The sequence below is a fragment of the Geotrypetes seraphini genome, chromosome 7 (genome assembly GCF_902459505.1).
Source record: "Geotrypetes seraphini chromosome 7, aGeoSer1.1, whole genome shotgun sequence".
Lineage (NCBI taxonomy): Eukaryota > Metazoa > Chordata > Amphibia > Gymnophiona > Dermophiidae > Geotrypetes > Geotrypetes seraphini.
The window spans coordinates 70,484,511-70,511,426 of record NC_047090.1 but is presented as its reverse complement, the minus strand read 5'-3'; the positions used below and the strand labels follow the sequence as shown (position 1 = coordinate 70,511,426).

At 44.9% G+C, this 26,916-nt stretch overlaps 1 protein-coding gene across 1 annotated transcript in view; it reads left to right on the top strand.

Moving 5' to 3' along the window:
* Positions 1–26,916, top strand: part of ABCC9 (ATP binding cassette subfamily C member 9) — a 343,621-nt gene that overhangs the window by 302,222 nt on the left and 14,483 nt on the right. Inside the window, 6 exon segments of the mRNA XM_033952235.1 lie at positions 4,055–4,175; positions 9,756–9,886; positions 17,823–17,901; positions 19,059–19,167; positions 21,647–21,750; positions 23,074–23,207. Coding sequence (XP_033808126.1) covers positions 4,055–4,175; positions 9,756–9,886; positions 17,823–17,901; positions 19,059–19,167; positions 21,647–21,750; positions 23,074–23,207 — 678 coding nt within the window.

The window sequence follows — 26,916 nt, the reverse complement described above, 5'->3', positions numbered from 1 at the left end:
GAGGCACTGATTTCAAACTCATGGGAGATTTCGTCCACCGGACACTGCAGAACCAATCTACGACCGATGATGTGGAAGCTATGTGGTCATCCCTGAAATCTACCATACATGAAGCGACAAGCCTCTACATTAAATCAGTACACAAACGGCGGAGAAACAACAAACCCCAATGGTACTCCGCAGAAATCTCGCACCTCGTCAAGGAGAAGAAAAAAGCATTTATTTCCTACAAATGAACGGAGAGTAGGGAAGCTAAACTAGAACATAGGGCGAGGTCTGCAGCAATCAAAACGGCAGTCAGGGAGGCCAAACTTCGAGTGGAAGAGACTCTGGCAAAGAACATGAAGAAAGGGGACAAATCCTTCTTCAGGTATATTAGTGATAGGAAAAAGAACACAGACGGGATAGTACGCCTTAGAAAACCAGATGGGAACTGCGCAGAATCAGATTCCGATAAAGCAGAACTACTGAATGAATACTTCTGCTCGGTCTTCACCTGCGAGGCACCCGGTCATGGTCCGCAGTTGCAGGCAAGGCCCAGCGTGGAAGACCCGTTTCAGAATTTCGAGTTCACATCTGGCAACGTCTACTACGAACTGGCAAGACTCAAGGTGAACAAAGCCATGGGACCGGACAATCTACACCCCAGGGTGCTCAGTGAGCTGCGTGATGTCCTGGCAGAACCGTTATCAGGACTCTTCAATCTCTCCCTAAGTTCGGGGAGAGTCCCCATAGACTGTAAAACAGCTAACGTCGTTCCACTGCATAAAAAGGGTTGCAGGGTAGAGGCTGCAAACTACAGACCGATGAATCTCACATCAATAGTATGCAAACTCATGGAAACACTAATCAAATGTAAATTAGACGCAATCTTGGATGAGGAGAATCTACAGGATCCCAGTCAACACGGATTCACCAAGGGTAGGTCCTGCCAATCTAATCTCATCAGCTTCTTTGACTGGGTAACAAAACAGCTAGACTTGGGAGAATCCATGGATATCATATACCTAGACTTCAGCAAAGCTTTCGATAGTGTCCCGCATCGCAGGCTGTTGAGCAAGATGAAATCAATGGGGCTGTGAGAAACACTAACTACATGGGTCAATGACTGGCTGAGTGGCAGACTTCAGAGGGTGGTAGTTAATGGTACCCTCTCTAAAACATCGGAGGTGACCAGTGGAGTACCGCAGGGCTCAGTCTTGGGCCCGCTCCTTTTCAACATATTCATAGGGGACCTAACTCAGGGGCTTCAAGGTAAGATAACGTTATTCGCTGACGACGCCAAACTATGCAATATAGTGAGAGACGGCAATTCACCCAATAGTATGACACAGGACCTACATTTGTTGGAGCTTTGGTCCTCGACCTGGCAGCTGGGCTTCAACACTAAGAAATGCAAGATCATGCACCTCGGCAGCAGAAATCCGTACAGAACTTACACCTTGAATGGTGAGACCTTAGCTAGAACTTCAACAGAACGAGACTTGGGAGTGATCATCAGCGCAGACATGAAAACTGCTGATCATGTGGAGAAGGCTTCATCTAAGGCAGGACAGTTGTTAGGTTGCATCCGCAGGAGTTTCATCAGCCGGAAGCCTGAAGTCATAATGCCATTATACAGAACCATGGTGAGGCCTCATTTGGAATACTGTGTGCAATTCTGGAGGCCACACTACCGAAAAGATGTGCTGAGAGTAGAATCGGTGCAACGGATGGCCAACAGGATGGTCTCAGGGCTCAAGGATCTATTGTATGAGGAAAGGATGAAAAATTTGCGGCTATACTCACTCGAGGAACGTAGGGAGAGAGGAGACATGATCGAGATGTTTAAGTATATTACCGGACGTATCGAGATGGAAGAAGAGATTCTCTTTCTCAAATGACCCTCAGCCACAAGAGGGCATCTGCTCAAACTCAGGGGCGGGAAATTTCATGGCGACACCAGGAAATATTTCTTCACCAAGAGAGTGGTTGATCCTTGGAACGAGCTCCCAGTGCAGGCAAACAGCGTGCAAGAATTTAAGAGCAAATGGGATGCCCAAGTGGGATCCCTTAGAGGGTTAAGCCAAGGGAACCTGTCACCAGGGGTAGGATCCCTAGGATAGTAGACTTGGGGGTGGGTCAGTATAGTGGGCAGACCTGATGGGCTATGGCCCTTATCTGCTGTCATCTTTTATGTTTCTATGTTTCTAAGTGAATTGAAGAAAAGAGTTGAAATATCAGAATCATTCAGTGCTCATCTTTCAGGATTACTTGGTCCTGATATGCAAGGAATTATCAGCCCATAAAACTGAGTTTCTGTTGCAGTATAAAGATGTTTTGAGGATCATGCATGGAGGCCACACTCATGTGTTTAAATTGTCACATGAGGCCAGACAACAGCTTCTGAACCTGATTCAGTGATCAGGAACAGAGTATTTTGTGGAAAAAGTACAGAAGTGATCTTTTGAAATTGCTGTGGTTAAGCATTCTGATGAGCAGTATGGAGCAATTATTTAGATTTTGCTTGTGAGACCTACATGCGACCTTACTATTAGTTAGTGTGGCCTCTAGATTGGAGGTTGATGACTGGAAGATCTAAGTGAAGTTGCACACATCTGCTCAGGGCCTGCATTAGGGGGGGAAGGCAAATAGGATAGCTGTCCTGGGCCCCAAAGCTTCAGGGGACTCCTGTGGTACAGCATTCTTCCTCTTCTTCCCACCATGGTCTGACATCTCTGGCACCTTCCCAATCTACTTTATAATGCAATAGGTCTGTCATTCTGGATGGAAAGATGGGTAATATCCCCATGCTCACGAGTCATGCAGAAGGAAACCACTCCAGCTTTTCAATCCCTCCTCTTTCACTAGAGGGCTCTGTTGCCTCCTTCAGTTTTTCCTTGTGCACGCGAGCCAGAAGGAATCTTTCCGCTCAGCTCTGTATATTTCTTTATTTTTTGGTCTTTTTCACATTTTTTATGGCTTTTGGTGCTCAGAGCTCCCCTCATCAAGGGTGCAGTTCTGCCTGTGTGGAGGAGAAGCAGATTGAGGTCTGCAGCTGACAAGCCAATCCTTCTATGGTACCTGTTAGCTAGCCTGCTGAAACTTTTCTGGATCTCGGGGTCTGTTCCCTTTGTAGCATTGCTCACAGGCTGGGTTGTAGAGGCTTGAGCGCAGGCGGTCAGGCATCCGTAGAGGGCTTAGTGGGGCTCTGCAGAGTGCTGGTTGCATTTCACCTTCCTCCTTTTCTGTGCGTGGATCTGCGGGGATTAGATGCTTAGTCAGATTTCGGTCCAACTGGCAGCCTGAAGATTCAGCGTTGGAAGAGTGGTCCATATGAGGCAGTGATTTCTTCTCTCAGATCGAGCTACTTTAGGAGCTAAGACAGGCTGCAACATATATCTAGCATAGATCACAATGAGTAGGGCTATTACAGCCTATGAGGAAAATTGGGAGGGGAGGGTGTTTTTAAAAATCTATTTTTTTCAGGTTTCTGCCCCTTCTCTTAGGTTTTACCATCTCCAAAATTCCTTTTTGCTGCTTTCTAAATTTTAGTTAAGGCATTTTAGAGCCTTTTTTGGTACCAAAATGCTACTGTGGTGGCCATCTTGGATTTCCTGACTTTTTAAAATTTTTTAAAATGTTCTCCAGAACCTTCAAATCACCTTGTTTTGTCTCAAAATTGGCAGGGATGAGTCCTCAGGCTCCTTTACCCTTAATCATGCAAGGTTTGTGCTGGATGGATGCCCAAAGAGTGCAGCACATGAAGGGGGGGGGGGGCAGGAGCTACCGGATTAGGTACAGCGGTGGGGGGGGGAATGCATTTAAAAGACCCCCACTGTCGGGAGTTGGGGGATGCTGGGCACCTCCACCCTGGGTGCCAGCTTCCCCCACAATGCCAGCTTCTCTCACTGGTTCTTGCTCTTCTGTCTTGCTGGTTCAGTGTCCTTGATTGTTCTGACAAGAATATTGGTGCATTTTAAGAGGCCTAAGCATGTATTTTATAATGTACTTAAAACAAATGACAATTGATAAATTCATACATATAAATTCATACTGTTATATTTTGATACAGGTAACAAACTACTTAAATTGGGTTATAAGGAATTTAGCAGATTTGGAGGTGCAGATGGCAGCAGTAAAGAAGGTGAACAGCTTCTTGAATATTGAATCTGAGAGCTATGAAGGCACTGTAGGTACAAAATTTTTTCTAGGGTTTCAAACTGAGTTTTGGTTTGATTTGCATATGTATAATAGCAGAGGTGAAATCAATGGCTCTGTGGTTTAAAAAAAAATCCATAACTGGGTAATTGAGACTAAAGAATGACACGGGGAAAAAATCTGTCCCCGTCACTGCCCCGTCCCCAGCCCACCGTCCCCTTCACCGCCCCGTCACCGCCATTCCCTTCACCACCCCGTCATCGTCACTGCCTTCCCATTCACCGCCCCATCACCGTCCCCGCAGCATCCATATAAGCCTCAGTACTGCAATATTTAGCTTATTCCTTCCTTATAAATCAAAGTTCTGGCTGCTGAACTAGAGAAAGAGATGTTCAGCTGGCAGGGCTTTGTTTATAAATTTTTATCAATACAACTAATATACTACTTTATCCTAAAGCAAAAAAGAAAAAGAAAATAAATATAATTTTTTTTTTCTACCTTTGTTGTCTGGTTTCTGCTTTCCTCATCTTCTCATTCAATTCCTTCCATCCACTGTGTGTCTTCTCTCTGCGTCTTCCATTTGCTCTGTTACTGTGCCTCTCCCTTCACCCCCCCCCCCCAATTGGTCTGGCACCCATCTTCTTCCCTCCGCTCCTCCATAGTCTGGCATCTGTCTTCTTCCCTTCCAGCATCTTCTCCACACTCTGTCTTCCACATTTCCCTTCAGGGTCTGTTCCTCTCCACCCTCCTTCAAAGTCTGTTCTATTCCTTTTCACCACCACCCTTCCCTCCCTCCTTTACTATCTGTTCTTTTCTACCACCATTCAGCTCCTCTCACGTTGCCTATCTATCTACCTTCCTCCCTCTTATTTTCGTGGCACGTTACAATGTAATTTGTGCAAGCCACTGGAGCCTGCGAGCTCGATCCCTGTCCCATCCCCACAAACCATCTCGCTTCTGTGCTCCTATTTTCCCCATTTCTAATATCTCCCCTATGTATCTGCCATTGCCCCCCCTCCCCTGTGTCCATATACCATCCCCATGGCATATCCCCTTTATGTCTCTGTCCCTATGCCCCATGCACATAATTTCCCCTCTTTCTGTTACCTTCCTGTGTCCAGATTTCCCCTATCTTCCTCTTCCATACCAGTGTGTCTCTTCTTTTCAACCCCATCTAGCTTCTTTCCCTCTTTCTTACCCCCCCCCCCTGCTTCCAACATCTGGCTCATCTGCCTGTCCTCACCTTTCTTTCCTGCTGTGGGTTTTTCTTTCCGTCTTCATCCCCTTGGCCCAGAATCCTTTTACCTTTTACTCCCTCCTTTCAGTGTGAGCCGGGAACACACACGATCGCGCGGTCCCTGCAGCCCCTACCCACCTGCCCGATCGATCGTAGCGTTTAGCCAGCTCCCTCCCAGGCTTTCTTTTTCTGCAGAGCAGAAGATTGAACACTGAGCAGCCGAGCGTGTGCGGCTCTTTGATAGCGTGTGGGTTGCCGAAAAAGAAAGCCTGCAAACTAAGGTGAGGTGAAGGGAGGGAGCTGGCTAAGATCGATCGGGCAGGCAGGGGCTGCGGGGACCGCGCGATCCTTGATGCCTCACTGCGGAGAGAAGACCATTCACCGCTCCACGGGGCGGTGAATGGCCTTGTCCCCGTCCCTGCAGCGACTGCTATTTTTCTTTCTCCATTTCGGCAGGTTACTCACGGCTAAATGCAGCTAGCCGCTGGTAACCGCCACTAATGCTGCTTTGCGAGGCCCACAGGTGTGTTGGATCTCATGGGGGGGATCAGTTGGTTGATCAGAGAGAGGCCAGACCCACACAGGGGAGGGGGCGGTTGTCGGGTCAGGGACAGAATGGAAGTTCTGCGTAGAATTCTGCACAGTGTGTGCAGAATCTGTGTGGATGGGGAACTCTGTGCTATGCGGAATTCTGCCAGGAGTAGCTGTGGGGGGATAGGTTGCTAGCAAAAGGAGACTGGAAGAGAAGAAGAACAGGCAGAGAGGACACAAGATACAATCAGAAAGAGGTAGAAACATAGAAAGATGACGGCAGAAAAGGGCTAAAGCCCATCAAGTCTGCCCACTCCATTTACCCACCCTATTAAGTCTGAGTGCTAATGACCTAGTTCCTTAACTCGACCGTCGTAGGGATCCCACTGGATGTCCCATTTATTCTTAAAGTCGAGCACACTGGTGGCCTTGATCACCTGCACCGGAAGTTTGTTCCAGTGATCTACCACCCTTTCTGTGAAGAAATACTTCCTGATGACACCACTAAATTTCCCTCCTCTGAGTTTGAGCGGGTGCCCCCTTGTGACCGAGGGTCCCTTGGGAAAGAATATATCTTTTTTCACCTCTACACAACCTGTGATGTACTTAAATGTCTCAATCATGTCACCCCTTTCCCTGCGCTCCTCTAGGGTATAGAGCTGCAGTTTGCCCAGTCTTTCTTCGTATGAGAGACCCTTGAGTCCGGCGACCATCCTAGTGGCCATCCGCTGGACCGACTCAGCTCAAAGCACATCTTTCCGGTAATGTGGCCTCCAGAATTTCACACAGTATTCCAGATGAGGTCTCACCATGGTTCTGTAGAGTGGCATTATGACTTCAGGTTTGCGGCTGATGAAGCTTCTATTGATACATCCCAGGTCCTTTTGCCTTGGATGAGGCCTTCTCTACTTGTTTGGCAGCTTTCATGTCTGCGCTGATGATCACTCCCAAGTCCCGTTCTTCTGAAGTCCTAGCTAGTGTTTCTCCATTCAAGGTGTATGTTCTGCATGGATTTCTGCTACCGAGATGCATGACCTTACACTTCTTAGCGTTGAAGCCCAGCTGCCATGTCGAGGACCAGTTTTCCAATGTGATCAGATCCTGCGTCATACTATCCTTGAGATTGCTTTCACCTACTATATTACACAGTTTGGCGTCATCGGCAAACAGTGCTACTTTACCCTGAAGCCCTCGGGTCAAGTCCCTTATGAATATGTTGAAAAGGGATGGTCCCAGGACTGAGCCCTGCGGCACTCCGCTAGTCACTTCCGATGTCGCAGAGAGGGTGCCATTGACCACCACCCTCTGAAGTCTTCCACTCAGCCACTCCTTGACCCATGCAGTTAGTTTCTCACCTAACCCCATTGATTTCATCTTGTTTAATAGTCTACGGTGTGGGACACTGTCAAAAGCTTTACTGAAATCCAAGTACACTATGTCCAGAGACTTTCCCAAGTCCAGCTTTCCTGTCACCCAGTCAAAGAAGCTGATAAGATTGGACTGGCATGACCTGCCCCTAGTGAATCCATGTTGGCAGGGATCCCTCAGATTCCCCTCATCCAGTATTGTGTCTAGTTTGTCTTTAAGTAGAGTTTCCATGAATTTACACACTATTGATGTGAGACTCACTGGTCTGTAATTCGCAGCCTCCGCTCTGCAACCCTTCTTGTGCAGAGGAACAACGTTGGCAGTTTTCCAGTCCAGGGGGACTCTCCCCATTCTCAGGGAGAGATTGAAGAGCACGGCTAACGGTTCCGCCAAAACATCGCATAGCTCTCTGAGCACTCTTGGGTGCAAATTGTCCGGTCCCATGGCTTTGTTCACCTTGAGTCTTGACAGTTCTCTGTAAACATCAGCTGGTGTGAACTCAAAATTCTGAAATGGGTCTTCCATGCTTTGCTTTGCTTCCAGCCGTGGCCCATGCCCTGGTGCCTCGCAGGTAAAGACTGATCAGAAGTAATCATTCAGTATTTTGGCTTTATCGGAATCTGTTTCCACATAATTCCCGTCTGGCGTTCTAAGGCGTACTATCCCGTTTGCGTTCTTTTTCCTGTCGCTAATGTATCTGAAGAAGGATTTGTCCCCTTTCTTAATGTTCTTCGCTAGAGTTTCTTCCGTTCGAAGTTTGGCCTCCCTGACTGCTATTTTGACCACTGCAGACTTTGTCCTGTATTCAATGTTAGCTTCTTTTTCCCCGGTGCTACAAAGTGGGCCAGCTCTTTTTCTGACATACTAGGTACATAGTGAAATACAAAAACTGTAAACAATTTTTCTCTTCTAGGTTGCAGTACAAGTCCAAAAGTCTGGACTGCTTGGGGATTGGGTCGGACCATATTTTCAAGATTCTCAGGCAGTACCTTTAAAATTCAGCATCTCTCTCCCCCCATTCTCCCACCCCATCTTCCCCATCCAGCATATCTCTCTCTCTCTGTCTCTTCCCCATCCAGCTGTCTCTGCAGCTTAAGAAATTGCCATAGCTCAAAGGAGGGGCCCAGGGGCCTGAGACCAAAGGAAGGGGCCCAAGGCCCACCTCATGGCAAAGCCCCTCCCCACACAGAGTCCTGTATCTCCTCTTCTTGGCCTTGCCCATGGCTCTCTCTCACTTCCCAGCCTTTTCAGTAAGCAAGTCTTGCTGCCATGCTGCCATGCTGCAGCATCAGTGGCAGACTTACAGGCTGCCTCCGGCCTGCAGGCCCCTTCTGATGGAACTTTCCTCCTACCTGTCACAACATTCACCCCTGCTGCCTACAGAGAAGAATGGGAATATTCTGGATAGGGGTGAATGTTGCGACAGGTAGGAGGAAATAATGAGCTCTGCTATGCTAAACAGCCCATGTACTTCAGGCCAATTAGCATGGAGGATTCCAAGAGACACAGGCAAACATAATAATGCTTTGTGGGGGAATTTGCCATACATGCTGCAGTTATGGCCCCACTTGTGTAATTAAAATGCTGGCATAAAAACTCTATTTATAGTACAGTTAATAGAGATTTTGCATACAGCGTAATTTTTTTACTTTTCTTTGTGAACTCACTTGAAAAAGTTTTAGGGCTCCTTTTACGAAACTGCGTTAGGGCATTAGCATGCTTTATAGTGCGCGCTACATTGCCACGTGTGCTAGACGCTAATGCCAGCATTGAGCTGGCGTTAGTTCTAGCCACGTAGCATGCGGTAATATCCTGCTTGCGCTAAAAACGGTAGCGCATCTTAGTAAAAGGAGCCCTTAGTGTAAATTTTATTACATAGGTCCCTACTTCTTTCTATGAGTTAAATAGCTGGATAAGATTTTAAAAAATCTGCTATGTAAAGTGACTTTTAAATTATATACCATATTTCCTCATGTATAGGCCGCCCCATTGTATAGGCCACAGAAAATGACGATTTACGTTTCAAAGCTCATAGATAAGCCGCCCCATTAGATAAGCCGTAGCGTTACTAAAGTCCCCCCGTACCTTTCAAAATCCCTCTTAAATACCTCCCTCGCCAGTAAATAGTTCCCTCGCTGGACAGCTGCCGGCTGCCTCCTCCAATGTCATGGCCAGCAGGGCAGGAGCGATCTTTTCAGCATCCAGCTTGGACTCGCGAGAACTGATGGCAGCCATTCAGGAAGCGGCATGAGAGCGACATTGGAGGAGGCAGCCGGCAGCCGTCCAGCGAGGGAAGTATTTAAGGGAGATGATTTACAGGGGGGATGTCTTTAGATAGGCCACCCCATTTAAGGAAGCCACACCCTGTACTCATCTTAGTAAAATCAATGTATAATCCGCGGCCTATACATGGGGAAATACGGTAATTACACCTTAATATTTTTTATTCATTTGCTTTTGTATTTTTATTTGGTTTTAGATCTATTACAAGTTCCTGATGATTGGCCAAAGGATGGGGAAATCAAAATTCATGATTTGTGTGTTCGATATGAAAGTAACTTTAAACCAGTGCTTAAGCATGTCAAGGCTTATATTAAACCAGGACAGAAGGTACAGTGTATTATGCTTTTCTCAGTAGAGCTTGTTATCTTTAATGACATCATCTGTCATACATTTCAAACTCATTGTGTTAAAGAGAGATTCATGGACAGGAGAGTAATTTTATAAAAGAGGTCTATAAAATACTGAGTGGAGTGGAAAGGGTATATGTGAATTGCTTGTTTACTGTTTCCAAAAATACTACGGTAGGACTAGGGTAATGCAATGAAGCTACTAAGTAGTAGATTTAAAACAAGCCAGAGAAAATATTTCTTCACATAAAGTGTAATTAAATTCTGGAAATCATTGCAAGAAAATGTGGTGAAATTAGTTAGCTTAGCGGGGTTTAATAAAAGTTTGGATAAATTACTAAAAGGGAAGTACATAGGCCATTATTGAGATGGCTTGGGGAAATCCATTGCTTATTCCTAGGATAAGCAGCATAAAATCTGTTTTACTACTTGGGATCTAGCTAGGTATTTGGGATCTGGGTTGGCCATTGTTGGAAACACCCCTTTGAGCTCTGGACGTACAGAAGCTTAGAAGTGCTGTTGAATGTCCAGAAAATTTGTTTTGATTATCGGCACTTGGACATCCAAGTGCCAACTTTGGCCTAGGTTCTCTAAAAATCGCATTAATAACCGATGGTTCGCTATCGCAGCCGTTATAGTAGTGATTTTAAAAAAGCAAGTCACTCTCCAAAAAACGATCATGCAAATGAGATTCACGGAGAGTAGCGAAGATTAGCTAAATTTGCATGTGCCCATCGCTGGTGATAGTGATGGGCACATGCACAGAATAAAGGTAAAAACGAAAAACCCAATGGCAAAATATTGAGCCTCAAGTAATCCTCCACCCAATAGCAGGAGAGATGCCCAATCTCTCCCGCCGCCAACCAACAAAATGCCCAACACCCCCCAGCAGTGGGAGAGATGCCAAATCTGCCGCCAACCAACACCCTCCAACCCCCCTCAGTAGCAGGAGAGATGCCCATGCTCTTCCGCCACCACACAACACTTCCTCCCCCTTGTGCCTCTGACGACCCCCGCTCTCTCCCCCTTACCTTACTTTCAGATGGCTGGCTGGAAGGATGTCTACTCCCTCTGGCCAGCTGGCCCACCTCTTCAAAATGGTGGGCCTTCCCCTCACGATGCACCAGGGAAAGGCCTCTGATTGGAAACAACCTGGGCCAATCAGAGTCTCAGGCCCCCTCCCCGGTACATCCCACCATTTTGAAGAGGCACAGGGGAGAGGCCTTAGGTACCTGAGCCATTCAGGACCTTAGACTCCTCCCAGAGGCAGCACTTCAAGACAGGAGTGAGTGGAATCCCTCTTGCCTGATTTTTGACAAAAGGTACCGGGGGTGGGGGGTGGAGGGTCCTGGGAGGAGCATCTGACCCAACCCAGCCCACTAGACCACCAGGATTTTGGTTTGGCGTGGTGGGATGGGCAGGGTGATCACAGAGTGGGGGGAGGGGGAGTGACAGGGGGGCCCAGTTTTGGGCTCATGTAACTTTGTTATTTTTTTAATGGGAGCAGCTGTGTGAGCTGCACCCATTAAAAAAGGAAAAATGCAATTTCTACCTGCCTGCTGGTTGAGCTGATCGGGGAAGGGGAATCCCCAATCAGCTAAGCCGGCAGGACTTCCCCAAAAGCTGCTGCCGCTTTGGGGAGTCCTACCGGCTCAGATGATGGAGGATTCCCCTGCCCCAGTCATTTTTACTCTCAGGCAGGGAGAGTAGGGGCTGCTTTTATTTGACAGGGCAGGCAGGAGAAGGAGCGAGCCCCAGGCACAGTTCCTCCCCTCTTTTACCTATGATTCTCCACACAAATAAAATGCATATAATTTGCATGCTATCGTGCTGAGTATCTCTGGTAAAAGAAAAATTGCTCCCACCACGGTATTTTTTACTGTGGTATGGGAGCTTTGTGTATCTGGCCCTAAGTAGGTACAAGGGAGGGAAGGCACTCGCGTGGAAGTGGGTCAGATCAGTTTTTAGTAATTTCCTGAAGGACATATATGAATGAGCTTGAGAATTAATGGTTCTTAGCCATTGATCCATTTTACCTGCCTGAAAACTGAGCAATTTATCAAAAAAATCTCTTGTATCGACAGGGCTTAATAGTTGGAAAAGTAAACAAACGTTGCCCTCGAGTTTTCCTATTAGGTTTGTGTCGCTCAAAGCATAAAGACAAGTAATTAGGAGCCATACCAAACAATACTTTAAAACAGGTGCAACCAAACTTAAACAATATTCTGGCTTCAATAGGCAACCAGTGTAACTGTCTGTAAAATGAGGAAACATGGTCATATTTTTTCAACCCAAAAATTAGATGAATCGCCGTATTCTGTATAAATCTTAATCTCTTTTGAAGTTTTTTGTTAGATCCCAGATATATTATATTACAATAATCCAGTATAAACAAAATGGATGATTGTACCAGTAATCTAAATGATGCCCTATCAAAAAAATTTTAATCGTCCGAAGTTTCCACAAAGTTGTGTAACATTTTTTTTACTAGTAGATCTGTATGATCCTCCAAAGTTAGTTGTCGGTCCAATATGATGCCCAGAATTTTAATAGAAGCAGAAATTGAAAAAGTTTGACCATTCAAATGTAGTTCTTTTTCCTTTATGGTATCTGAAGGGCTAGCCAGAAAAATTTTTGATTTTTCTGGATTCAGTTTTAGTTTTGCCCTCTTTGTCCATTGCTCAATATGAATTAATAATAGAGATGTTTGGTTTATTACCTCCTCTGTAAAGGCCATAAGTGGAATTGCTATGGTAATCAGATACATGATCGCCAGGATTGAATTCCCACACCAGAGATGGCAAGCAATGCACTCACTTAGTCAAGCACCTGCAACCTTTAGACCCAAATGCTGAAATTCTGTTTTTCTTGGGAAGAGATGTGTTGATGTTGGTAAGAGCAAAACTCATGTGCTGGTTCATTTGATGCTCCACACACCCTATCAACTTGCCCTGGGGTGAGTAACAATAGGTAATGTCTGCCTCAATAGAATGAGAAGATCAAGTGTGGAAGTATATACCTCTGGTGTCCTAGAAAATGGGTGAACAACCTTACTCAAAAGATTTTGGTCAATTTGCAGTGATTAATCTAATCTAATCTAATCTTTGGTTTATATATTGGGTCATCTCCCAGTGGAGCTCGACTCAGTTCACATATATTTAAGACTAGAGTACATAGCAGAAAACATAGGAGAAGGAAGAACTAATTAAAAACTAAAGTACATAAGAAAAGCATAAGAAAAATAACTATAATATTATCATTTCGTTGAGACTGTAGTTAAACTATTTAAAAATTGCAAGAACAACAAAGTTTTCAGGAATTTACGAAATAATTGCAGCAGGCCTAAAAGCCTAATGGAGTGAGGAAGTTCATTCCAGATCTCTACAAACTTGAAAACAAAAGAGCGACTGAGCTTCCCAGCAGATTTAATTACCTTAAAGGAAGGGAAGGCTAACATATATTTGTGTGTTTCTCAAATAGCAAAGTCTAAGGATATTCCAACATAAGGGGACATATGGATCAAATATTCCATAGAGAAGCTTGAAGATTATGCATGCGCATTTAAACTGGATCCTAAAGCGAACTGGGAACCAGTGAAGCTTTATCAACAAAGGGAAAACATGATCATACTTTTGTTTCCCAAAAATAAGCTTAGCTGCAGTATTCTGTATTAACTGAAGTCGTTTTAGACTGCTCTGCTTAATGCCCAGATAAAATGAGTTACAATAATCTAGCTGAGAAAGCACAGTGGATTGTACCAATACTGAGAAATTTTCTTGATGAAATAGTGATCTGACCTTCCTCAACATGCGCAGACTAAAAAATCAATTTTGGGCAAGGAATTTATCTGTTCATGAAATGTAAGTGATGAGTCCAAGATGACACCCAGGACTCTAGATGAAAAATCTATATGTAATGTGATACCTGTTTTTAATGTAACAGAGGTTTTCTAATTCTGGCCCAATGCAAAGCAATTTGGTTTTGGCAGCGTTCAGTTTCCTTTGAATAGACAAAGCCCACAGTTGAAGTTTAGAAATGCAGCAGTCTATACTAGGGACCAGGTTGTTAAGATCTAATAAAATGAAAATATCATCTGCATAGGTATATATAGTCTCTGCTGATGAAAGGCAAAAATTTTTCAGAGAAGTCATAGCTACATTAAACAAGATTGGTGACAGCAGAGAGCCCTGTGGCACTCCACAGCTAGATTTCCAAGTGGAGGAAGTCTCACCCTCCAAATATACCTCATAAGATCGCAATGAGAGGAATTTACTAAACCAATTCAATACAACTTAGTTTAAACTAATATCTGATAACATACGTATCAGGATGTAGTGATGAACGACATCAAACGCAGCCAACAAATCAAACTGCAACAATACCGCACATTTATTTTGTATCTGTAAATTTTGAATCTATGAGATTAACGATAATAGGAGAGTCTCCGTACTAAAGTTTGGTCTATACCAGGGATCTCAAAGTCCCTTCTTGAGGGCCGCAATCCATTCGGGTTTTCAGGATTTCCCCAATAAATATGCATTGAAAGCAGTGCATGCACATAGATCTCATGCATATTCATTGGGGAAATCCTGAAAACCCGACTGGATTGCGGCCCTCAAGGAGGGACTTTGAGAACCCTGGTCTAAACCCATGTTGAAATGGTAACAAAATAGAAAATTTCTCCAAGTAGTTGCAAAGTTGACTAGAAATAGTTGACTCCATCATTTTTGTCAAAAGGGGTATACTTACGATCGGACAATAATGAGAGGGAACTATAGGGTCCAGATCGGCGCTTTTCAATAACGGTGTCAAAGTTATGTTCCCTATACTTAATAAGACCATTTATTTTTTCATCAAAACGGGACATCTATTAATATTCAGCCCCACCCCCAGTCCCACCTTAGCCACGCCCCAAGTTATTCTATTTATTTTCATGTACACACAATATCTTATTAATTCATAATGGTAAAACATAAAATATAAAAAAAACAAACCACAAAGCACACTGTACGCGGAGAAAATGTTAATTATCATTTAAGAGTTTCAGGGTTTTTTCAAAGATGTCAAGGCAGATTACTTTAAAATATGCAATGTCACCTCAGTAACTATAGAAAAATAGACAAATACTGTATAGTGCAAAACAGAGACAGCAGATATAAATTTCTCAAAACAGACACATTTTGATCACTAAATTGATAATAAAATTATTTTTCCTACCTTTCTTGTCTGGTGATTTCATGAGTCTCTGGTTGCACTTCCTTCTGACTGTGCATCCAATCTTTCTTTCTTTTACATCCAACATTTCTTTCACAATCCAGCCCTATCCCCTTTGGGTCCAGATCTCTCTCTCTCTTCTCTCTGTTATCCTCCCCAGATCCAGTGTCAGTTCTCCTTTCTATCTTTGTTCCAGGTCTCCCTCTCTCTCCCCCTCTGTCTGAACCTCCCATAGTCCTGCATCTGCTTCCTGTCTTTTCCCTTTCGTCCAAGCCTTTTTCTCTGTAGTCTTTCTAATGTGCTTACAAACCCCTCCCCTTTCTCTGCCTCTTTCTCTCCTTCTTTACTTTCGCCCTCCTAGCAGATTTTAGCATATCTCTCTCCTCCTTTTTTCCCCTCAGATCTAGTATCTGTCTTCTTCCTCTTTTCCTCCTCCCAGGTCTGGTATCTGTCTCCTCTCCTTCCCCCTGCTCTGGCATCTATCTCTCCGCTAACTTCCTCCTGTTCTTCCCTGGTCTTCCTTCTCAATTTATTTTCTGCCTTGTCTAAATTCTTTTTTACTATTCAGTCCTCAATTTCCCTCTTTCACTGTGTCTACCTATAGCTTGCCACCTCTTTCCCTCACCCTTTCTTGTAACTAACTCTATCCTGTTCATTCAATGCTGCATGTGCCCTTTTTTCTTTCTCCTCCCCACTTCCTTCCAGCGTCTGCTCCCCCTATCCGTCACACTTCCATTCAGCAGCTGTCCCTCCTCTCCCCCACACTTCCATTCAGTGTCTGTCTCACTCTCTCTACCCCTTCCATCTACTGTTCACCCTCTTTCTCGCCCCTTCCATTCACTGCCCTCTCTGCTCTTTCCATCCAGTGTTCGCCCTCTCTCTCTCTTCCATTTGGCATCTTCCCTCTTTCTATGCTCCTTCCATAAACTATCTATCCTGTGCCCCTATTCTCCTTTGTATACGATTGATTTCAGCTCTGTCACCTCTCCATTTTTCTCTCTCTGTCACCACCCCCTCCCCTATACTCTGGCATCTCTCTCTTCTTTCTTTCCTTCCCACCCCATGGTCTGGCATCATCCCTTCCCTGATTCCCTGACATCTTTCTGCTTTCAATTTTTTTCCATCTCTCCCTTCCCCTCCATGCTCTGACATCTCCTCCTTCCTTTCCCCCTTCTTTTTCCCTTGATCTGGCATACCTTCCTCCTTCCCTCCAAGCCCTGGCATCTCCTTTCATTCCCTCCCTCATCTTCCTTCAACACTCTCCCCAATTCTCTCCCCCTCTGCTCCCTTTCCTCTTGTCACCCATGGCCTGGTGTCCTGAACTTCATCAGGCAGCAGCAGCATTTACAATTCACTGCTGTTGCCGGCTTCAGGCCTTCCTCTCTGTCGGGTCCTGTCTTCATGAAAATAAGAAGTAGGCAGGACCCGGCAGAGAGGAAGGCCTGAAGCCGGCAACAGCAGCGAATTGTAAACACTGCTGCTGCCCGAAGGTCATGGCACCAGGCCTTGGAGCACCCGAGGCAGACCACTTTTCTCCACGGCTTTCTCCTGCCAGTGAGTCCCTCTGCCGCGTCACCGATGACATCATCAGTGATGCTTCACCGGCAGGAGAAAGCCGCGATGCAGCCTATTTAGCATGCTGCGGCTGCCAACCCTATTGGAGGGAGATTTGCTGCTCGGTCATCTCGCTGGGAGGGTTGGCAGGGTTCGCAAGAGAGGGAGAGATAGGAGGGTCAGTGGGGCCCGAATTCAGGCTGCGATCCCCTGTCCCTTTATCCCTACTCACAGCTTCGGGACGCCTTCTCTGAAAACGGGACATTTCGGCGTCCCGAAGCTGTGAGTGGGGACAACGGGACAGGGGATCTGAAAAATGGACTGTCCCGTTCAAAACGGGACGTATGGTAACTTTATCCATACTCAACGTAAAGTAACCATTTTCAAGAAAATGATTTAATAATGAAGTCAGCCATATAATAGCTTGTAAAGGAGTATCCCTGAAAAGATAAGAAGGAAATGGGTCCAATTTACAACTGCATTTTTGCAAAGGGAAAATAACATCTTTATCATAAAAGTACAGGGATAGAATCAGATATTTCTAGATGATAATGTGGGAAGTATTCCCATGCTGGATGGTAATTGGGAAGTATTCACACTGCCCATATGGCTCAGGACTTGTGTAGTACCGTGAGCTGCTGGGCGAGGTCACTTCAGCCATTTTCCAAAGACACCACAATGGCAGAAGTGAGGGTGCTGCGTTCCTGCCCATTGGACCACCAGGTAGTCCAGGAGGAGAGTGGGCCTATCTGGACAGCTAGGGGGGCAGGGGCCCTCGAGGGAGGAATAGCTTTTCCCCCTGGTGGGGGGGGAGGGAAAGAGGGGCTGTGAACAGGGGGAGGGAGATCGGGCCATTGGGGCTCCAGGGCTCTTATTTTTTATAAAAATAATAATTTTAAAAAGCTATGTGATTCGTCCGATATTCAGTCAGGGCCATATAACTCCTATGTGGCCCTGATTATGCACTGATATTCAGTGCAGATGCCTGGACACGGCCCAACACTGAATTTCAGTGCATACTTAGCCAGCAACGATTAGCATTTAAAAACACGCTGACTGCCACTGAATATCAGGGGAACTTATTTTGCAAAAGAAGGTAAAGCTTGAATGTGTTTATAAGACATTGTTATAGCACTTTTTTGTTGCAGATTGGGATCTGTGGACGCACTGGCAGTGGAAAGTCATCATTATCCTTAGCTTTCTTCAGAATGGTAGATATATTTGAAGGTCAGTGTTTTAAAATCATGTCAAACAATAAATATTACTTCACATTGTTTGCTAGTTTCAAATCTATAGGGACTGATACCAGACCATGGGGCAAACCGGCTTAGTCCCGTGGTAAGCAATGAGTCCAGATATTCAATTACAGGATGTTTCTGGTGACTGGCATTGAATATCTGGGGGGTTTTGGCTGCTATTAACTGGCTAAGTCAATATTCAGCCCTGGCCGGTTAATAGTGACCAAAGAGAGTCCTGCTATTTACATCCCAATTTGGCCAATAAAATTAGCTAGGTAATGCTTGAATATTCATGGCATGCTGATTAACCACAGATATTCAGCGGAGATAGCCAGCTATCTCTCAATGAATATTATCAGTTAGCCAGCCAACCGAAGATGCCCCCCCCAATGACCCACCCACCCCTGAACCAGAATAGAGGCAGGAAGGAGGCCCACTCCCTCCTGCCAACACAGAAACCCACCTCCACCAGCCAAAATCAGCAAGAGGAATGCCCTCACACCGACCCTCCACCCCTGCAAGGCCCCCCCGAACTGACCCCTCCCCTCCCCCACTCCCCTTCCTATAAAAAAAATGGCATGAGGGATGCCCACTCCCTTCTGCCACTGGATTCCCACAAACCCCCCCATATCACCCAGACCCCACCGTACCTGGAAATTGGTTGACAGCAGGAGGGATGCCCAGTCTCTCCTGCTCCTCAGGCCTGCCACTGCAAAATGGTTTGCCTTCCCCTTCTTGGTGCATCATGGGATGCATGGGGAGGGGCTTAAGGCCCTGAATGGCTCAGACACCTCTTTGTCCACCAAACTACTTGCTTACAATATTGGCTGGGATGCTGTGAACTTCAGCTGGCGCTGTAATTGGATATTCAGTGCCTGATCACAGTCATGGCCTGGCATTGATTCTAGCTTAATTCAGCCTATGACTGTCAGCAGCTTGAAAACCATAGACTACTGTTAACTAAATATTAGTTTATCAAATTCTGAACAACTTGATTTAGCCAAATTTTCAACTGAGCACCTAGAGAGATAGAGTCAACTGAAAAGTCAGCTAAAGATAACAGGTCAAAATTATTAACCAGTTAATTTTGTCACATGACAGCCATCAGAAAAATAACCTCATGCATGTGTGTGTGTTTTCTCACAGGAAAAATTGTCATTGATGGAATAGACATTTCTAAACTGCCGCTGCACACACTCCGTTCCAGACTTTCTATTATTCTTCAAGATCCAATTTTATTCAGTGGCTCTATTCGGTAGGTAGCTCCCTTTATGGGCAATATGCTATACACCAATACATTTGCTGTCCTTTACTTCCTATAGTCTCCAACCTTTTTCGTGTAAAGGATCACAAAATGGATAGAGAAAGCTCCGGAGGCCAAAGTATTTTAGGCTTATGATGTAATTTTAAATATTAATTTTGATTCTCCAAGGATATATATATATTTTTTTTATCTCTCTATATTTTGGCTTATTAACAGTTGCAAAACTCATAAATGTGAATCCTGAGTAATTTTTTGAATATTGTTTACTAGCCTAGGAAATTGTGTTTCATAATTTGTTTTGCACAATAATAACAGACTGAGGAGACTGTTTGCAGTTAGCCTGTTCCCCATTTTTTACTTCACATTGTTCATTGTTGTAAAAGTCTGTTTGCGCAGGTAAGTAGAGCCAAAAAAATGAAGAAATTTTCCTTTCAATCTTCACACACAGGATAATTAGGAACAATCTTTTTTCACAAATTCTGTTATGCTGCTTGAGCCTGGTTCAGTGATCTCCAGTTCAAAATGACTGTGGGCTGGCAGACTGTCAACTGCCACTTAGAAATTAACTCTGGATCTGCCTCCGATGAATTCAGGACAAAGTCCAGCATTGGTTCAGATTGCAAAAAATCCATAAATCTTTTTTTTTTCTTAATTGTAGCTGTAGCTTTTGAGCATGGCAGAAAATTGCTCAACAGCATTTTTTTTTTTTTTTCATTCTTCCTTCAGATGAGGTGACATTTCACAGACAATTTCTTTAAATTTGTTCTTCACCTAATTTTGACCAAAACTAGTCCAACTTTTTAACAAATTCCTTCAGAGAGCTGTACAGGTCAGTGGTGGTTTTGGTTGAGTTTGAGGACCTCTGCTTTAATGCTTAAATTCATTTTGTGTTGCACTGGTTTTTGCAAAAGACGAGTAATATTATAGTAATCTTAATCAATAGGGTCTTTACAAGTGTTTGCTGCTACGGACAAGAACCATGTAGTTCAGAGGCCCTCATTACAGTCATTGGGACACATCTAAGCCAGTGGAGACAATGCATGCAAAACTCTCTCATGTACTGTATATTCTTTGTGCATAACCTGGCTCAGATGTGTCCCAAAGACTGTGTTTAGAACCTCCTGCTCTAGCTAATACTAGGTCCGCATATATTCCCACAGTTGACTAACAACAATATCAGCTTTCAATTAAAGTCTCTCCAACCAGTTCTGAAATAAACTTTCAGGCCCAGATTCTGCAAAGTGCGTCCCGATTTTAGGCAGCTGTAGTGTCCTACAACTGTCTAATCAGCCAATCGGGATGCATGTTTAAAAAAAAAAAAAAATGCTCCCCAGGCAGGCCGCCTATATTGAAGGCACCACAAGACCGCCTAAGATCTCCTAAGGGTAGGCAGTAGCCTTAGGCGAATCTAGGTGGCCCTACGCGTCTCCCTAGTAGAGCGGGAGACGCTTACAATATAGGCCAGCAAAATGCTGGCCTACATTGTAAGTAGATGTGACCGCTATACTTATCGCAGCAAAGGATCTCCCTGCCGCGATAAGGATCTCCCCCTCTCCCCCCAACGATCGCCTGCAGGAGGGTGTCCAACCTCTCCTGCCGGAGGATGCCCCCAATCGCCGGCAGGAGGGTGCACAACCCTTCCTGCCGGAAGACCACCCACCCACACTATCACTGGCAGGAGGGTGCCCAAGCCCTCCTGCTGGAGGACGCCTCCCCTCTGGATCCCACCTAACCTCTCCCCCCCAACTAACTGTTAATCATTGGCCGGACGGGTTTTGCTACCAGCCGGCAAGTCCGCCTTGTTGAAATGAGGCGGGCCCACCCTTTTCCGGCCCATCTCTGATAAACCTATGCCCTGATTGGCCCATACTCCTAGAGACTGGGCCAATCAAGCCTTAGGCTTATCGGGTCTGCCCATCCCTGCCCATCCCCGATATGCCTAAAGCCTGATTGGCCCAGGCTCTAGGATCCTGGGCCAATCAAGCCTTAGGCTTATCAGGGATGGGCTGGAAAGGGGCGGGCCTGCCGGCTAGACGGTAGCAAAACCTGGCTGGTCGGCCAATGATTAAAGGTTAGTGGGGTATCCGCGGGTGTGTGGGTGTGTGTGTGTGTTAGCGTGGAGGGGATATGGAGGAGGGAAGTCCTTCCAGCAGAAGGGTCTGGGCACTCTCCTGCCGGCAATCGTCAAGGTGGGGGGGGAAAAGACGGCCGCTATACCTATTGTGGAAGGGAGATCCCTTGCGGCAATAAGTGTATCGGCTGCATCTACTCTTACCCAGTTTTGTAAATGGCCTCTGTAACATGGACATCAGTTACAGAATCGGGGTTAGTGTAGGCCTGATTCTGTATAGAACGCCCCTCCAGGCCTCAGTGTCTTTCTGAAAACCAAGCAGGATGTTTCATATTTAAGGTCATACCCCTCTCAAGTTACAGATGGAACTGGTTTAATTGGTTTTTTTTTTATATAAAGGTTTAATTTGGATCCAGAATGCAAGTGTACTGATGACACGCTATGGGAAGCACTGGATATTGCACAGCTGAAGAATTTGGTCAAAGCATTGCCAGGAGGGTTAGGTATGTCTTAACAAGGCCACGGAATCTGAAAATGTTGGCAGCTTGTTTATGGACAATATTAATTTAAATAGCTTAGAGTGAATCGCATGAGATTTAAAATACAACCTACTAGGCATTATATATTAACAGTTGAAGAGCAGTTGGCTCTTCAAGTATTTTACACGCAGTAGGACAATTCCTGGAAGAAATAGTAACAGTAATCTAAAAGCATTGCCCACTGTCATTGATCCCATAGAAAGTGCTACCATTTCCCAGATTCAAGTCACCTAGACACCGATGTGGAGTTTCCTGTGTGTCTTTTTATAAAATACCAGCACAAATTCTGCAAAAATTGTACCTAAAATGTAGGTATTTATGCCCTTACCCCGATCTGGCACCAGCACCAACACACAGAACGTGCTGGTGCCCGAAGATCCTGCCTCTTGCGTGGGATGGGACTTGAGCATCTGCGCATGCTCAAGGCCTTCTGGCTCCTGCTCTCGCCGAGATTCTTGGAGATCTCCGAAAATCTCAGAGAGAACGAGAACCAGAAGGCCTTGAGCATGTGCAGATGCTCAAGGCCCAGCCCAGGCAAGAGGCAGGATCTTTGGGCACCGGCACCGGCATGTCCTGTGCATTGGTGCCAGTGCTTGTGCCAGATCGGAGTAAGGGATTGTGTTTGGGTGGGTGGGGGATGCCATAGAGGGAGGGGGAGAGCAGTGCCGGTGGGGGGAGGAAGGTGGAGCAGGTTGCGGAAGCCAAAATTGACTCCACCCTAGCCCCCAATTGTAAATGGCCACCACTCCCTCCCCCTAAGAGCCCCCTCTCAGATACACCCATAGAGTGCCCCCCCCCCCCCCACAATAGAAGAAACCTTCCTTCCACAAAGAGAAGGAACTCCCCTCCTGGATCTACCCTTAGGCTCGCCAAGGCCCATGTATCATTGGTGGTGTAGTGGCTAACTAGGGCAGGAGTGATCCTCAGTCACTCTTGTCCACGCTATGTCCTTGGTCAAAATGTTTGCTGGAACCTCCATGGGCAGTCTCAAAGAGACTGCCGCTTGAAAATCACAGCAACCATTTTGAGATTGTAACTGGGAGGGTGGGGGTGGGGTGGGGGTGGGGGGACTGCACAGCACAGTTTCAGATGAAAATGCACTGGCTGAAGCTGAAACAAGGCTGAACACCAATTTGGGGTTTCAACACCAAAACTGAAATCCTGTCAGGCTCTATTTCATTTTTTTTGTATTCTGTTTGATTGTCTTGCCTAAAAATGTGAAGCAGTTTACACCATAAATAAACCAAATGATAACAGCAGATAGATGATATAACCCAACTTTTACAGATGCTATAGTAACAGAAGGTGGAGAAAATTTCAGCGTGGGACAAAGGCAGCTCTTCTGCTTGGCCAGAGCTTTTGTTCGTAAGAGCAGCATCCTTATAATGGATGAAGCCACAGCTTCAATTGATATGGCTACAGTGAGTAAAAAAAATATACTATTGCTTAAATGTAAAGCATCAGTAAGAATGAAACATTCTGACATAGTTAAAACCATCATTTATGTTTAGCATTTTTATGCCGTAAACAATAACAATGCAAGTAATATATGACTTCTATCTCGTCTAGCAGTCAGTTTGACCGTATAAAGATAAAGAAATGTTCATCATCATCTTTAGCAGATGATTTGTTTTTGATTTTATTCAAGAGCTCAGTTTGTCTTTTGGTGTCATTGATATTAAGATGCCTAATACGAGTAGAAAGGAGTAGAGTAGCCGCCTCTGGATGTGAACTCGAAGGTTTGCATTCTGCCATGGCCAGTACAGCCTATAGATGAGCCCTGAGGTACATCAGCAGTTGTTCTGTCAGTGAACAAGGAGGAACATGTAGTTCAATAGCAACAAATTGGTTTTGGAAGTGTTGTGTCAGTGTTGGGTTTGTAAACCTGCTGCTTCAGGAGATAAGGGTTTTCAGCCAACTTTGATAAACTACGCTGTAATGAAGTTTAGAGAAACAGGTCACTGCTTTATGCAGCGAAGTTTATTGAAGTTTGCAGAAAACCCTTATCTCTTGGAGCAGCTGATTGATTGCAAAACAAGGCTCTTGTTGAGTGAGAGTGGACTGCTGTCGCTCTTCCAGAAGTGGCTCGTGCCAATGGTGGACCTTTAAGGCAAGCTAGCCCGTTCACAGCATGGTGTTTTCCCAGCGTGGAGAGTCTACTGCAAACTAAGAAGCCAGCTATTAAAGCTAAATGGAAGGGTTGACTACATATACACTTTTCAGTCTTTTTTTTCACTATGTCCTTGTGTTTGCCTAAAAAAGTTGGGTACATTTATGCTCTGCCATTGGATGGGGAAGCACAGGTTTTTCTCATTCGGAGTTTGCTGCTGAGATTTTTTTACTGCGCTTTCCCCAATGGCAAGACGAGCCTATGATTGAGGAGTCAATAAGCTTTGCTATAGCTTTTGAAATATAGCAAGGACTTGTGTGCCTATTGACTGTCTGAGGCTCATTTATTTAATTTGATGGTACGCCCCTTTTCTGGTTTAACACAGTTAACCGATAATCTGTCAGTGAGTAAATGGTTTCAATTAAGACATTATTAAACCATAATCAAAACATTATTAAACCTTAATCAATACTTGTGCTAAAAGTGTTACAATACAGAGTTAGCATTTTCTGAGTTGGTTCTCAGTACATCCCTCTTAAACCATAAATTCCATTTCTTATTTACACCTATAATATATAATCCATTTGCTATATATGCATACATATAGGGCTCCTTTTACAAAGGTGCACTAGTGTTTTTAACGCACGCACTGGATTAGCACGCACTATAGCGTGCGCTAACCAAAAATCTGCTGCCTGCTCAAAAGGAGGCGGTAGCGGCTAGCGCGCGTGGCAATTTAGCACATGCTGTTCCACGCGTTAAGGCCCTAGCACGGCTTTGTAAAAGGAGCCCATACTGTGTATATTTATATATATATAATCCACTTGATATATATGTATATAAAAATTGACCATACAGTCAAGACATTTTAAAGATATATCTATCTATCTATCTTTAAAATGTCTTGACTGTATGGTCAATTTTTAAAGAGTTGCCATCTTCATTAGGTCATCAAAAAAGGTTTTTTTCATGTTTTTCGGAGACATTTAGAAACATTTCATTTTTAATTTCATAGATTCTAAAGTAAATGTATCTAATTCGTGAAGATCCAAAACTTTGATTCTCCTGGGGACTGTGTTTATTCGACATGAATCCATGTTTTGCCCATTGGCTGAATCATGAGAGTCTCCGTTTCATAGAGCTTACACTCACTCTTCTGTGAAATAGTTGGGTTGTTCTTTTGTCGCTCATTAAATAATCATCAGTTGGTCCTCCATAGCCGTTCATTGGCATAACTGGAGACGCTCAGCTTTTTATTTTATGGCTGTAGCTTTATGGAACACTCTTCCAATTTTTATTTAGGAAAACCCTATTATAAAAAAATGTAAAATTGTGTGGAAACGAGCATTTAGGAGAGTCAGTCCAGTAAAGGCTCTTGTTTGTTTGTTTATTTATTTAATCTTTTTTTTCAGGGGGGGGGGTGAACATGTATGTTAGTATCTTTTCTTTATACCATTGTAGTTCTTTTTTGTATCTTTATTATTTTCTAACATTCTTATAAATATTTACCGAAGCAGTATAGCAAATCTCAAGAACATAAACATTATTCTGCTTTCTGAACTTGTTTCATAAAGTTGGTACTTTTACTGTTTAAGATGTTGCCTGGTGTGCCGTACGGTCAGGGCCGCCATCAGGGCAGTACCACCAGTCTAGGGAGAGGGGCGGTCCGCCCCACGTGGACAGAGAGAGCTGGACGGGGGACCCGCGGAGTTCAATACATCTCGAGCCGCGAGGCTCGTCTTCTGTTCCTGCCTGCCCTGCAGCTAACATATAGCCGATCGCAAGCGTTCCCCGATGTCAGCGCTGACGTCGGAGGGAGGGCTTAAGCAAAGCCTGCCCTCCGACGTCAGCGCTGACGTCGGAGAATACTTCCGTTCGGCTATTTGTGTGCGGCAGGGCAGACAGGAAGCAGAAGACAAGCCTCGCGGCTTGAGCTTCGTTTTGCTGAGAAAGTTGCAAAGATGGGCTGGTAGGCAAACACGGAACACAAAAGGGGGGAGGGAGTGCGTTTTGGACACAAGGCATGAACTTGGAAGAGAGGAAGGGAGGGAAAGAGATGCTGAGGTGGGGGAGGGAATGCGTTTTTGGACACAGAAGAAATGGACTTGGGAGAGAGGAAGGGAGGGAAAGAGATGCTGAGGTGGGGGAGGGAATGAGTGTTTGGACACAGAAGGCATGGACTTTGGAGAGAGGAAAGGAGGGAAAGAGATGGTTGTGTACACGGGGAATAGAAGAAAGGATAATTTTTGGTCATAGGGAGGGAGTGAGGTACAGATAGTGGCATACCAGGGTGGGGGGGGGGGGCGGTCTGCCCCACCCCGGGTTTACGTCCCAAGGGGATGCACAGCTGGCCACCCTCCAGTGTTGTCCCTAGGCCGGCAAACTGCGGCTCTTTAGCCACTTGAGTGCCACCGCCGCCAACGGTGTTGTTGGCGGTGGCAGCATTATAAAATACTTTCTTTGTGTTTATTTGATTCCTATTCAAGAGAATTACTTTATATATAGTCAATATAGGCACAGAGTTAAATTTTTTAACATTTTCTAATGGTGGTGTGCCTCGTGATTTTTTTCATGAAACAAGTGTGCCTTTGCCCAAAAAAGGTTGAAAAACACTGCACTATCGTACAGTAAAAGTTGAAACATTTGAATAAACTGTTCAACACTTGAGCTGTGGTGTAGAAGTGTTTGGATTTTTCTTGATGGGGGGAAGAAGGAAGGAAGGAGGGATATTCCTTCAGCTAACACCCTTCCCATTAGATCTGGCATTCAGTGTGCAGCATCATCATACCTAACTCAGTTATACGAGAACCGCTCCCTTAGTTTTAAAAAATCTGCTGCTGACACACGTAAATGTCAGCATTTAAACAAACTGGTTGCAAAATTGCTGTTTTGGCAATTACACATACAGAGCACCTAGCGATTACATTCTATATTTCAATGGCTTTTTCTGAAAGTGGTTATTCCCACTGCAGATTGTGGAATGTCTCAGTTCAGGCTCCCTTTTTCTAGATGACCTGTAT